General features: G+C 39.8%; 1 protein-coding gene across 1 annotated transcript in view; it reads right to left on the bottom strand.

Moving 5' to 3' along the window:
- Positions 1–15,321, bottom strand: part of LOC137635249 (probable serine carboxypeptidase CPVL) — a 29,314-nt gene continuing 13,993 nt past the window's right edge. The window contains exons 5-10 of the mRNA XM_068367702.1: positions 14,440–14,586; positions 10,876–10,950; positions 10,382–10,548; positions 9,220–9,327; positions 891–1,037; positions 1–393 (exon numbers count right to left, since the gene is read on the bottom strand). Of these exons, the coding sequence (XP_068223803.1) occupies positions 40–393; positions 891–1,037; positions 9,220–9,327; positions 10,382–10,548; positions 10,876–10,950; positions 14,440–14,586 (998 nt within the window). The 3' untranslated portion in view covers positions 1–39. The remainder of the gene's footprint in view (positions 394–890; positions 1,038–9,219; positions 9,328–10,381; positions 10,549–10,875; positions 10,951–14,439; positions 14,587–15,321) is intronic.

Raw genomic sequence — 15,321 nt, 5'->3', positions numbered from 1 at the left:
TTTTACTGCTGGTATTTCCCCCTAAGTTACTCATTCTTCCTAAACCAGACCATTCCTTTTACTACTGGTATTTCCCCCTAAGTTACCCATTCTTCCCTGCTTTGATGCGAATGACTTCTCTGCTGTGAATCTGTTTATCATGTCGAAGGCCCATTTTGGCTGGTCGAAAGGAACCATGTGACCAGCATTACGAACCATGACTTGCACGAAGCTTGGAACTTCGCGAACGTAACCAGCCACGTCGTTGTCTACGCGCCAGATATACCGAGGAGACTTTTGGTATTCCTCTGCGTGTGTCCAGTTCAGAGAATTCAAGAAGTTCTCGGTGAGAGTGTAGGCGATAATGACGTCCAACTGCCCGTTGTATATCAGCACCTTGTAACTATCCAGAAGCTGTTGAGAAGAATAAGAGGTTTCTGAGGAAGTATTTGTAATAACTATTATTATTATTACTAGCTAAACTACAACCCTAGTTGGAAAATCAGGATGCTATAAGCTCAAGGGCTCCAACAGGGAAAAATAGTCCAGTGAGGAAAAGAAATAAATATACTACAATAGAAGTAATGAACAATTAAAATAAAATAAAAAATGAACTCTAACAACAGTAAAATCATTTTTTGTATATAAACTATAAAAACAGAGGAAGAGATATAAGATAGAATAGCGTGCCTAAGTGTACCCTCAAGTAAGAGAACTCTACCCAAAGACAGTGGAAGATATCTGATAACAATTACAGTACTATGATAAAGCAGGAATACCTTCCTGTAATAATCAACCCTAAATGGTGAGCAAGTCTTTTAAGAAAATACTTATTGACATGAATGTGCTAAAGGTCTATTGTATATTAATAATTAATTCTGTCAATCTTTATTATCATATGATACACCTACCTCCTCAATCCAAGGTTTAACACTCTTCATAATGTCTTCTTCAAGGAAGCTCTCTACCTTTCCTCCATCGTGGAAAGTTAAATTGCCAACGTGAAGTGCCCTTCGTACAAGGGGCTTATTGATGAATTTTGGCCAGTAATCCATTTCCTGGGGAAAAAAAATCACACTATCTTCTGTGAGATGTTCTTTTGAAACACTCCAGTTTAATACATCAGTCTATCTTTTCTTGATATTTTGAAATAAAATGCCTTTATATTGCACTTTTTTCATTAGTCTTTCTGATGATAATTCCCATCAAATTTTAACCTTATTGGAAAGATCTATGATTATTATATTATTTAACTTAAGAGAATAATTTATAGAAATGTTATTTTTATTAATAAAATAAATTTTTGAATATACTTACCCGGTGATTATATAGGCTGCAACTCTGTTGCTCGACAGAAAACTCTACGTTCAAAATACGCCAGCGATCGCTATGCAGGCAGGGGGTGTACATCAACAGCGCCATCTGTCTAGCAGGTACTCAGTACTCAATGTAAACACAGAACCAATTTTCTCCTCGGTCCACTGGGTCTCTATTGGGGAGGAAGGGAGGGTCCTTTAATATATAATCACCGGGTAAGTATATTCAAAAATTTATTTTATTAATAAAAATAACATTTTTCAATATTAAACTTAGCCGGTGATTATATAGGCTGATTCACACCCAGGGGGGTGGGTAGAGACCAGCATTACTTGTTTACATTATTATGAGCTAAGTATTTTGTATTTCATTTTAGCAGTTATTCAAAATAACAAACATAAAATAAATAAGTACCTGGTAAGGAAGTCGACTTGAACAATTACTCTGCCTTTTTAAGTACGTCTTCCTTACGGAGCCTCGCGATCCTCTTAGGATGCTGAGCGACCCCTAGGATCTGAAGTATCAAGGGTTGCAACCCATACAACAGGACCTCATCAAAACCTCTAATCCAGGCGCTTCTCAAGAAATGACTTTGACCACCCGCCAAATCAAGTAGGATGCGAAAGGCTTCTTAGCCTTCCGGACAACCCAAAAACAATAATAAAACATTTCAAGAGAAAGATTAAAAAGGTTATGGAATTAGGGAATTGTAGTGGTTGAGCCCTCACCCACTACTGCACTCGTTGCTACGAATGGTCCCAGAGTGTAGCAGTTCTCGTAAAGAGACTGGACATTCTTAAGATAAAAAGACGCGAACACTGACTTGCTTTTCCAATAGGTTGCGTCGATTATACTTTGCAGAGATCTATTTTGTTTAAAGGCCACGGAAGTTGCGACAGCTCTAACTTCGTGTGTCCTTACCTTCAGCAAAGCTTGGTCTTCCTCATTCAGATGGGAATGAGGTTCTCGTATTAACAGTCTGATAAAATAGGATAAAGCATTCTTTGACATAGGCAAAGATGGTTTCTTAACTGAACACCATAAAGCTTCAGACGGGCCTCGTAAAGGTTTTTAAATAGAACTTAAGAGCTCTTACAGGACATAAGACTCTTTCTAGTTCATTACCAACCATACGATAAATTTGGAATATCGAACGATATTGGCCAAGGCCGAGAAGGCAGCTCGTGTTTGGCTAGAAAACCAAGTTGTAGAACATGTAGCCGTTTCGGATGAGAATCCGATGTTCTTGCTGAAGGCATGAATCTCACTGACTCTTTTAGCTGTGGCTAAGTATACCAGGAAAAGAGTCTTTAAGGTGAGATCTTTCAGGGAGGCTGATTGTAGCGGTTCGAACCTGTCTGACATAAGGAATCTTAGTACCACGTCTAAATTCCAACCAGGTGTAACCAAACGACGCTCCTTCGTGGTCTCAAAAGACTTAAGGAGGTCCTGTAGATCTTTATTGTTGGAAAGATCTAAGCCTCTGTGACGGAAGACTGATGCCAACATGCTTCTGTAACCCTTGATAGTGGGAGCTGAAAGAGATCGTTCTTTCCTCAGATATAAGAGGAAGTCAGCTATTTGAGTTACAGAGGTACTGGTCGAGGATACGGATACTGACTTGCACCAGTTTCGGAAGATTTCCCACTTCGATTGGTAGACTCTAAGGGTGGATGTTCTCCTTGCTCTAGCAATCGCTCTGGTTGCCTCCTTCGAAAAGCCTCTAGCTCTCGAGAGTCTTTCGATAGTCTGAAGGCAGTCAGACGAAGAGCGTGGAGGCCTTGGTGTACCTTCTTTACGCGTGGCTGACGTAGAAGGTCCACCCTTAGGGGAAGTGTTCTGGGAACGTCTACTAGCCATCGAAGTACCTCGGTGAACCATTCTCTCGCGGGCCAGAGGGAAGCAACTAGCGTCAACCTTGTCCCTTCGTGAGAGGCGAACTTCTGCAGTACCTTGTTGACAATCTTGAACGGAGGGAATGCATATAGATCTAGATGTGACCAATCTAGTAGAAAGGCATCTAATGAAAGCTGCTGGGTCCGGGATTGGTGAGCAAAATATTGGGAGCCTCTTGGTCATCGAGGTTGCGAAGAGATCTATGGTTGGCTGGCCCCAGGTGGCCCAAAGTCTCTAGCATACATCCTTGTGGAGGGTCCATTCTGTTGGAATTATTTGTCCCTTCCGACTGAGACAATCTGCCATGACATTCAAGTTGCCTTGGATGAACCTCGTTACTAGTGATATGTCTAGACCTTTTGACCAGGTGAGGAGGTCCCTTGCGATCTCGTACAATGTCAGAGAGTAGGTCCCTCCTTGCTTGGAGATGTACGCCAAAGCCGTGGTGTTGTCCGAGTTCACCTCCACCACTTTGCCTTGAAGGAGAGACCTGAAGCTTTTCCAGGTCAGACTTACTGCCAGTAGCTCCTTGCAGTTGAAATGCATTGTCCTTTGACTCGAGTTCCATAATCCCGAGCATTCCCGACCGTCTAATGTCGCACCCCAGCCTACGTCCGATGCGTCCGAGAAGAGAACGTGGTTGGGAGTCTGAACAGTCAGGGGAAGACCCTCTCTAAGGTTGATATAGTCCTTTCACCAAGTCAGACAAGACTTTATCTTTCCGGAAACCGGGATCGAGACCGCTTCTAGCGTCTTGTCCTTTTCCAGTGAAAAGCTAGATGGTATAGAAGAGGACGGAGGTGTAGTCTTCCTAGTGACACAAATTGATCCACGGATGACAGTGTCCCTACCAGACTCATCCACAGCCTGACTGGGCAGCGTTCCTTCTTCAGCATCTTCTGGATGGATAGCAGGGCTGGGGGCTGATCGTCTTGTTCAGCAACGTCCTCATCAGAGGGTTCCTCATCCGAAACTGATGAGGAAACGGCAACGGAGTGGGCAACGTCTGACTCGCTGAATCCGGTCGCACTGGTGGATGCGTGACGGAGCCGGACGCAATATCATGGAACTGCTGCACAGTCTGTGAACTGTCAACAACCATGGGTGCGCGAGGAAGTACAGCGTCAACCCGAAACTGTCTAGACTGTCTGGGTTGTGCAGTCAACACCCTACCGGGTTGCTGAGGTTGACGCACTGCGTCACAAGTCACCTCTGCTGGTTGTTGAACGTCCTGAACGTCAACAACCACTTCCGAGCGTCGCTTAACGTCAACGTGCGACTGGCAACCCACACTGGGTCGCATCGGTGGAGGAACCACCTCAACTGGCAGACGCGAGTAGGTTACCTCAGCGTCAACAGGGCGCACAACCGACCGGTTGGTAGGTTGTTGGCCAGAAGGAGGAACCACCTCAACTGGCAGACGCGAGTAGGTTACCTCAGCGTCAACAGGGCGCACAACCAACCGGTTGGAAGGTTGTTGGCCAGAAGGTTCTCCTCCGCATTTAAGTCCTCTATCAAGGACGCAAGCTTGGACTGCATGTCTTGCAGCAAAGCCCTTTAGGGTCTACGGGAGCAGGTGTGGCAACAGACGGGGTTAGCGACTGAGGCGGAACCATTTACCATCCCTGAAAGCCTTGTTATGTGTGACATAATAGTACAGCAAAACTTCAAAGGCTCGACAAAAGTTGAGAAGTTGACCTGTAAACAACTTGGAGCGTCTCCTGGCTAGGCGCCAGGGCGAGTCTACCAGAATTGAGAAGTCTATCTGGGCAGAGGCATGAACTCCCAAGCCGAGAACTTCTCTCGTGTCCTATCAGACTCTCGCTCTATAAGCCAGTTTAAAAGAAGGGAAATCAAAGGCTGTATCCCTAAAACTCCTCCTGGTGCAAAAACCAGTCGCCTAGCCAACGTAACGCTCTCTAGGAGAGCGAGAGAGCACTAGCTTAAAAACAACGGCTTCGAAGTAGCTAGGCCTAGTGTAAGTTCTGACGTTTAGGCGAACGAGGAGCAGCAGTTACAAGATCCGGACGAAGATCCTTAAAAAATCATCATGATTTAATTAAAGTCCATAGGAGGCTAAGCAGCTTAAGGCTCCTCTCCAAATGACAGAGTCCTCAAGGGAATATCAGTAGGAGGGAGAACAGCACTTTCTCAGCTACAGGAACCTTGTCCGATAAAAGCTAGGTTACCTCAGTGAGTCTCTCACTGGTGCATTAGTAGCAGACCAGAAGGCAACGTCATGTAACTGCTTGACAGTCTGTGAACTGTCAACAACTGAACTGTCAACCACAACAGGTGCGTGAGGACATACAGTGTTCACTCGAGACTGCTTTGACTGTCTACACTGAGCAGTCAAAACAACTCTAGAATGCGGAGGTTGACGCACCGCGTCAAAACAAAACAACTTAGACTGTTGTTGTACCTCGCGAACGTCAACGGAAGGTTCCGTGCGTTACTGAACGTCAACATGCGGCTGGCAGGGTACACTGGAACGCATGGGTGGCGGGACTCTCTCAGCTGGAGTGCGGCAGAAGGTCGCCTCAGCGTCCAGAGGACGCACAACCGTGGTTGGTTGTAGACTAGAGGTTGGTGCAGTGTCAACCTTCTCCGCACGAAAGTCCCGCATCAATGACGTTAACTGAGACTGCATGGTCTGCAGCAAAGACCACTTAGGGTCTACAGGAGCAGGTGCGGCAACAGACGGTGTGACTGCCTGATGCGGTACCGCTTTGCCTCTCTTAGGAGGTGAGCAGTCGTCGGAAGACTGCAGCGAGTCCGAACTGACCCAGTGGCTACAACTGGGCCGTTGGACTTGCGCGGAAGGGACCGACTTGCGCTTAATAAGCTGCGAGACCTTGGTCCATGGTTTCTTACGAGAAACCTCTTCCGCAGACGAGAAATAAATGGGCTCTCTCGTCTTTGTGTGGGTGGGGCGATCTTGGGTAGATACGCCCGAAACCACGGAGGGAAACGTCTGTTCGTTGATCAAGGCCTGACGAACCCATAAGTCGTTCGACATTACTTCTCCCCTGGGCTTGGGAGCTTGCAAGAGGTCCCGGACTAGGTGAACGACAGGCACGAACAGACGAACCCTCGGACGCAACACTGTAACACTTTGCGCATATCACTTTATCACTTTGACTTTCTGTTTTGCACTTATTTCACTGAAATCGAAACTTTTACTGATTTCTACCTGAAACACGCAATTCTACCCTAATTTAAAAGGTAGTAATTGCGAAATCAGTCGTATAATGCAGCTCATTAATACTAGCAAAAAACAGAAAACATATATAAAGATAAAAATTTCAGTGGCTGGGAAAGAGACTAAACACTAGTTCAAATAAACTACGTTTACAATCTCTCACCGCACATAGCCTGGGGACAAGAAAAAAAACCCTAGAAACGTTTTACCTTCTTCCCCGTACAGCGACTAGGGACGAGAGTAACACGAGAACAACGTTACCCGCTTGAACGGAACGTTTTCTCTCCTCTCTCTCCCTCCGTCTCTATCTCTCTCTCTCTTTCTCTCTTGATTTCGCACCTAAGAGAAGAGCCCAATTATATATCGTCAAAAAAACATGTTATTTGACTAAAGGAAAAAAAACTGAAAGGTTTTCCAATAAAAAGTTCCTTTAATTTAGAATTTAAAACATTAAAGCTAAGAAAAAATGAACAAAACGTCAGAATCGATTTACTCTTACTGCAAAGTGAAACCGTGATACACTCTCTCTCTATCGTAACGATAGAGCGCATGTTGAACGTCCTGAACGTCAACAACTGCGTAGTCTAAAAAACTAAACGTTAGTTCATCTTTGAAAACAGTATGAAGACTATCAAAGAAATTCTTTCATAAAACATTAAATTTAAAAAGTTTTAAATTCTTTAAAGGCTAAATACGATATAACGGGCTCAACGTTGATTAACTTCGGTTCCAAGTTAGGACCGCCTACTATCAGGAAAGGTCGCATATAAACAAAACATAAAAATTATCTTTATATGTTTATAATAAATGGAAAGTTAATCGAAGAGGCCTAATAAAGGCGGAGAGATATAAAATATATAGATCTATAACGTGTTAAGCAAAATTACTAAAAACCTAAACACACTTCCGTCTAAGGGAAGGGTCGGCCATTTAAAAGTGAAAGAGTCCATACTCTCTTTGTCACCCTAATTAAATCTATCCAAAACGAGTTCAAGTTTTGAGATGAAGATAAAACACCTGCATAGCGAAAGCTCAAAACTAGAATAGTGTACTTCACCAAATAGTTGTGAAAACAAATCCAGTTAGTAACAGCGTATTAGTAGGTCTTGCCGGTAGCCCGACAGAGAGAAAATTGGTTCTGTGTTTACATTGAGTACTGAGTACCTGCTAGACAGATGGCGCTGTTGATGTACACCCCCTGCCTGCATAGCGATCGCTGGCGTATTTTGAACGTAGAGTTTTCTGTCGAGCAACAGAGTTGCAGCCTATATAATCACCGGCTAAGTTTAATATTGAAAAAACAAATGTCATTAAATTGCCTGGCAAGTTTACTAGATGGATCTATGATTATTATATTATTTATCTTAAGAGAATAATCTCCAGAGAACAAGTAATTAAATTATAAAAACATCAGAAAATGCAGTAATATTTAAATCTAAAAATTAGTAGTAAATACAGCATAAGGTCAACAATTTATCAAAATAGATAGCTAAAATACGTGGCCATAAATAAAGAATTACGAACAACTAATCCTTGAAAGGACCTTACTTAGGGCAGAACAATAGTAGAAGTAAAGCCTTGACTGTTTAATGGGCTAAAAAAATATATCCCAGAAGATTGGAATTCCATCCAAAATAGACAAATGATTCAGTATATGGAATGGATTAAACATGCTACTGAGATGGCTTCACTGTTAGTCTATATATTGGATAACCCTTTTACCCCCAAAGGACGTACTGGTACGTTTCACAAAACTCATCCCTTTACCCCCATGGACGTACCGGTACGTTCTTGCAGAAAACTGCTATTTACATTTTTTTTTTGCATATTTTTGATAATTTTTTGAGAAACTTCAGGCATTTTTCAAGAGAATGAGACCAACCTGATCTCTCTATGTCAAAAATTAAGGCTGTTAGAGCAATTTTAAAAAAATATACTGCAAAACGTGCTTGAAAAAAAATAACCCCTGGGGGTTAAGGGTTGGAAAGTTCCAAATAGCCTGGGGGTAAAAGGGTTAAAATACTCTCAAGGTTTAAAGATTGCCATCAATGGTAGAGGCAGGAGACAGTGACAGTGGCCTAGAGAATGACCATATACTGTATACTGTACATGTGATCAGCACCCATGCCCCCTTCTACCAAAGCTAAGACCAGAGAGGGCCCAGCAATAGCTGTTAATGGCACAGTAGGTCGATCTCTAGACTTCCCAAAATCCCCCAACCTTAGCTCACAAGGATGGTGAGGTTGCAAACACTACAAGATACTATCTGGCTTGAGCGAGTCTTGAACCCGAGTCCAGAAGATCAAAGGGCAGGGACGTTTCCAATACACTACCACAACCTATTTAAGAGGAGTGTTAATCTATGACGTAGAAGCTGCAGTATTACTACAAAAACTACAGTTTACCTTCCCTTTCTCTCTAGATACAATCTCTTGGAGGAAAAAGCTTAATAATACAGTATAAAACATACATACATACATATACCAAGACACTTCCCCCAATTTTGGGGGGTAGCCGACATCAACAAATGAAACAGAAACAAAAAAGGGGACCTCTACTCTCTACATTCCACCAGCCTAACAAGGGACTCAACCGAGTTCAGTTGGTACTGCTAGGGTGCCACAGCCCACCCCTAGAAATAGGAATGAATGGTGAGCGATTGTGACGCAGTTCCGGTAGGCCCTGCTGCTTCCTCCGATACCTTAGATGACCGCGGAGGTAGCAGCAGTAGGGGATTCAGCATTATGAAGCTTCATCTGTGGTGGATAATGTATAAAACATAATACAAAAAATTAACCATACTATAGAGAGTACATCATATCTACCTTTGGTTCACCATTGGCGATATAATTGAAATAGTAAGAGAGACCGGTCACGTTAGTGAAGTACGATGGGTATCCAGTTTTATCTCCATTCAGCAAACTGTCAAATACCTGCAATAGAGAAAAATAAATAAGGACAGATCAACACAATTACCGTCTAAAACCTGGTTACAGTACCTACGATTCCAGTGAATTTAAATCTTTTTGGAGGCATTGAGTAATTTTAAAATATAACTAAAAGGTTTAGAGCATAGCAGAATCATAATTAATTTAGGGATAATAACAAATCCACCATCAATGTAATATTCGTATATATAATCACCAATAAATTAATATCTTGATAACAAAATCTAATTAGCTTGAGGGTACACTCGGGCAAACTATTCTATCTTATTTCTCTTCCTCTTGTTTTGTTAGTTTTTATAGTTTAATAAGAAATATTTATTTCAGTGTTGTTACTGTTCTTAAAATATTTTGTTTTTCCTTGTTTCCTTTCCTCACTGGACTATTTTCCCTGCTGGAGCCCCTGGGCTTATAGCATCCTGCTTTTCCAACTAGGGTTGTAGCTTAGCAGCAAATATTAATAATAATAATAATAATAATAATAGTAGCTATGGATTCTTTTACCTCTATGCAAAACTTTTAAAATTCCAGTACTTCCCATACAGAAAAGTTCCTTTTATTCTGAAGATTCAAATTAGTTATGTTCTAGAATTGTTTTCTTGGCTTTTACATAGCTTATTTTATTTATAAGAATATGGTTTGTGGAATACAAAACAAGGCATAATGGATAATTAATAGCTATTTTAGAATAACACAGAGTACAGATTAACCTCACAATGCATTTTACTTTTCAATTTGATATTGTAGAGAAATTCTGAATAATGTATCTTGAATTACTCGTGTAATTGTATCTATCTTGGTAAAAGACACATGAAAATATCTCCACCCAAGCTAGGACCAGGGAGGGCCAGGCAATGGCTGCTGATGACTCAGCAGGTAGACCTACAGGCTACCCAAAACCCCCCATCCTTAGCTTATAAGAATAGTGATGTTTTAGAAACTAAAGAAAACTTATCGCACTTGAGCGGGAATCGAAGCCTAGTCCGGTGAGCGCCAGGTGGGACGCTTCCAATAAGCCACCACAAATTGTTTAGATAGTTACCTCAAATGCCTCTATCCACTTTTCTTGTTCAATCAGCTTCACGGCAAGGCTACTCTGTTCGCTGAAGTATGCCAGATCAATTTCATCAATCAAGCCAACATGATACAGAAAATCGCCATAATCAGTCATGGTAACTGGATCACACAATCCATCGCCAATAGCCATTCCTACGAAAAGAAATGGTTTACATTTCTGGGCTTTCGAATTGATGAGGAAATATTACAAAAACTGCCAATTATAGACTTCTAAATTACTAAAAAGTCTGAAAATGTCAAATAGAATTATTAAGTCTAAATAATAAAACTGCTACATTTGAAGCCGATATAATGTACCACATACAGTTTTGAATAAGTGTAATAGCAATAAATTCTGCCGTCTAATTATAATGGATGAAAACTATAAAAAAACCACTGGTTTATGATATTATGTACAGATTATGTAAATAATATAGATAAACGTAAACTCAAAAGAAAGAAATAAAACAGGAAACATACCTTTCAGATTCACCTTGAGCTTTGCGGTTGGGTTCATTTTGTGGATTGTGTATGTCAACGCTGGCACGTACTTCCCTGCAGGATCAAAATGCACTTCATTATCCATAGGAACTATTAGATTTTTTAAACCATTACAGTAATACCTCAAGATAAAAAATTAATTTGTTCCATAGTGGCTTTCATAACATGATTTTTTCCATAGAATGATATAAAGCCAAAATAGATTTAAATCATTCAATAAACATAACCTAACAGCGAATTTCGTATTATGAGCCGAAAAAATATTCATATGTCGTTTCGTACGATGAGTTTTTTTTGTATACCGAAACTTTCATATTCTGAGGTATTACTGTACTAACTTCTACTTTATCAACGAAGGAATATATGAGATTCTGGCCACACAGTCCTGGGTACAGGAAGGCCCTCAACGCCAAGAAAAATAGAAAAAGAAAAAACATGTATTTTTTAAAAGATGATAAAATGTAACTATGCATATTCACACCTCAAACATTTAAAAACTTGAATATCATTAATACATCTGGATGATAAATATTAATAAATGCAAAATTATTTGATTTAATATAAATTAAATAAAAACAACAACCCTGGCTAGTAACTTACAATAAAGAACGCTTACACAACCTGTCAGAAAACTTAAATCTTGGGTTGATTTCATAAGTTTTAGACTTTACTATGGCCACCATGAAGATAAATTGGAAACAGGGAATGATTATGAATAACCAAATCCACTTTTCAGTGCAACATATTTACAATGAAAATTTGTACATCGGTGTGATTGTAATATTAGTCTTATTTTGCTAGCCTTGTATTTATTGCTATTTGAAATATTGGAAAGACACAATATACAATTTCTTCTACAATATTTCAATCAATGTGGTAACGTCCCTGACTGGTTATCGCCAGACTGGGGTTCGAGTCCCGCTCAAACTTGTTAGTTCCTTTGGTTGCAGCCTCCTCCCGATCCTTTTGAGTTAAGGATGGGGGGTTTGGGGGAGCCTATAGGTCTATCGGCTGAGTCATCAGCAGCCATTGCCTGGCCCTCCTTAGTCCTAGCTTGGGAGGAGAGGGGGCTTAGGTACTGATCATATGTATATATGGTCAGTCTCTAGGGCATTATTCTGCTTGATAAGGCAATGTCACTGTCCCTTGCCTCTGCCATTTTTACAAAACAAATATGCAAAATGTTTATAATAAATTCTAAACAAGGGAATGTATAGAAAATATAAGTACGGATTTATTACTACAGTTATTACATTCCAGAATGGCCTGGGCACCAGCCACCCGTTGAGATACTACCGCTCGAGAGTTATGGGGTCCTTTGACTGGCCAGACAGTACTACATTGGATCCTTCTCTCTAGTTACGGTTCGTTTTCCCTTTGGCTACACATTCACCAAATAGTCTGGCCTATTCTTTACAGATTCTCCTCTGTCCACATACATCTGACAATGAGATTACAAAATAATTCTTCTTCACACAAGGGGGGTTAACTACTGCACTGTAATTGTTCAGTGGCTACTTTCCTCTTGGTGAGGGTAGAAGAGACTCTTTAGTTATGGTAAGCAGTTCTTCTAGGAGAAGGACACTCCAAAATCAAACCATTGTTCTCTAGTCTTGGGTAGTGCCATAGCCTCTGTACCATGGTCTTCCACTGTTTGGGCTAGAGTTCTCTTACTTGAGGGTACACTTGAGCACACTATTCTATCTTATTTCTCTTCCTCTTGTTTCTTAAGGTTTTTATAGTTTACATAGGAAATATTTATTTCAATGTTGTTACTGTTCTTGAAATATTTTAGTATTCCTTGTTTCCTTTCCTCACTGGGCTATTTTCCCCATTGGAACACCTGGGCTTATAGCCTCATGCTTTTCCAACTAGGGTTGTAGCTTAGCAAGTAATAATAATGATAATAATAATAATAATAAGCCAAGATTATGTTCATAACTAGGCTTAGTTACATGGTACTCTCAATCCCAGATTCTGGCAGGGTGCAAGTATTGATAGGCAAGTACAGTAACTGATAGGCCTACCAACAATTATGATTTGAGGTTTTTTACTTTTATGAGTTAACTGTATACCTAGTAGAACATTCAAAATGGTACAGTTTGGGTTGAGAATGCATACTACAAAGGATGGTCAGAATTATGAAAATCTTATGCACAATGAACTAACTGAACGATGGTGCCAGTTCTATGAAAAATACTGTTTGTGATAAATGTAAAATCAAACTCAAAAGCTTCTTAAGAAAACAGTTCAGAATAATATCTATGAAAACAACTACAAAGAATGATCAGAATTATGAAAAATCATATGTAACATGCACAATGAACTATAGTAAATTTTTTTTTAATGAGGCGCATTTGCACCAACTCACAGCGGTGCCCTTTCAGCACGGAAAAGTTTCCAGCTATCTGATTGGTTAGAATTATCTTGACCAACCAATCAGCAATCAGGAAACTTTTCCGAGCGAAAAGGGCATCCCTGCGAGTCGGTGCAAATCTGCCTCACTAAAAAGAATTGACTATAGTGAACGATAGTGCAAGTTCTATGTACTGTACAGTAGTCTTCTGTTCCTATAACTGTAGAATACACTGTGGCCTATCTTATAACGTACAGTATGCTGATTGATATGTTAACAAAAACAACTTTCATTATTTTCATTTATACAATTCTTTACACAACTGTAGAACCTCATAACATACCGTACAACCCAAAGCGAAGAGTCTAAGTGTCTTAGAGTTCCATGGTTTTCAGTCGCTAGGCATCTACCAAATAATTTTTAATGAACTCAGCCCATTTGACAACCCAATTTGTCTTCAAGTGGTAGGTCACTATCACTAATATCGTTGACAATTGAGTTGACTTTGGTAATTCAGTGAAAAACTAGATATTCCTACAAATAAAAATTTCTATATAATTTGAGTTCAATAATAATTATTCATCATACAGATGCATTTATCATCATTCAGTAGACTCACTTTTCATTGTTACAATTGTTATTATTATTATTATTACTTGCTAAGCTACATCCCTAGATGGTTAAGCAGGATGCTATAAGCCCAGGGGTTCCAACAGGGAAAATAGCCCAGTGAGGAAAGGAAAAAAGAAAATTAAAATATTTCAAGAACAGTAACATTAAAATATGAAAACTATAAAAACTTTAAAAAAAACAAGATGAAGAGAAATAAGATAGATTAGTGGGCCCGAGTGTGCCCTCAAGCAAGAGAACTCTAACCAAAGACAGTAGAAGACCATGGTACAGAGGCTATGGCACTACTCAAGACTAGAGAACAATGGTTTGATTTTGGAGTGTGCTTCTCCTAGAAGAGCTGCTTACCATAGCTAAAGAGACTCTTCTACCCTAACCAAGAGGAAAGTGGCCACTGAACAATTACAGTGTAGTAGTTAACCCCTTGGGTGAAGAAGAATTGTTAGGTAATTATACAGTATATGTAAAAAAAAGCAGTGTAAAATAACTAGTGCCGACTGAATTACATTCAAGTTAATAAAAAACATCTATATTCCAAATTGGCATCCATAACTCACCGGCATAAGACTCTCCTGTGACATAAAAGTCATTCTTCTGTAGTTCCGGGAATAGTGTCAAGAACTGCACCACTGCAGAATACAAGTCTCGTCCGACATCAGTCTGGTTCTTAGCATATCCTTTATCATCATCAGTAAAACTAAACCCTGGAAGCCAAAATTTTCATTTCTATTAACAAGCTTAGGAAGGAATTCTTATCAAAATTAGAATAGCAAGAACTGTGATAATCAAATTCAATCATCCACGGAGAAAAGAGGACGAAATTAGTCATTAGACAACGTATAATACAAATACACACTGGAGCAAACATTAATGAAAAGTAGAATTTTTTCTTAATAAATTATATTAGTGTTATCCAATAGTTCATTAAAGTTTTAAGTATAATGAATGGTAACTGATAGCAACATGCTAACAAAAATTAATACAGACGTCAAAACAAAATTCAATTTGAGATTTTTGTGGTTTAAAAGAAATCTCCAATGGCATCGAGACAATTTCATCAAAATACATCCTGATGTGGTTTTTATAAGTCAGCAAATAAAACCACACTTATTTAGCCAAGCGGTAAGGTGCAGAAGATTAATTCAAAACATACTATTCACATCATTCATTTGTCCCAGTTGCTGAAGTGACTGAACTTGGCCAAACACTTGAGAATTTTTAAAAGATGTAAATTTTTTCAAAGCTATCCTGAGCATTATTACAATATGAGAAAAGTCACACATCAATACATGAACAGTACCAAAATGAAAATTTTGAATCCATTTATGAACTTTCAAAGGCTGTAATAAAGAAGATATTGTTTATGAAAATATAATAAGATATTAGAGCTCGGGAAACAGCTAGAATTGGAAAGGAATAAAATTAATGTTCAAAGAGCT

The sequence above is a fragment of the Palaemon carinicauda genome, unplaced genomic scaffold, assembly GCF_036898095.1.
Source record: "Palaemon carinicauda isolate YSFRI2023 unplaced genomic scaffold, ASM3689809v2 scaffold106, whole genome shotgun sequence".
Classification (NCBI taxonomy): domain Eukaryota; kingdom Metazoa; phylum Arthropoda; class Malacostraca; order Decapoda; family Palaemonidae; genus Palaemon; species Palaemon carinicauda.
This window is presented reverse-complemented; position numbering and strand designations above follow the sequence as displayed.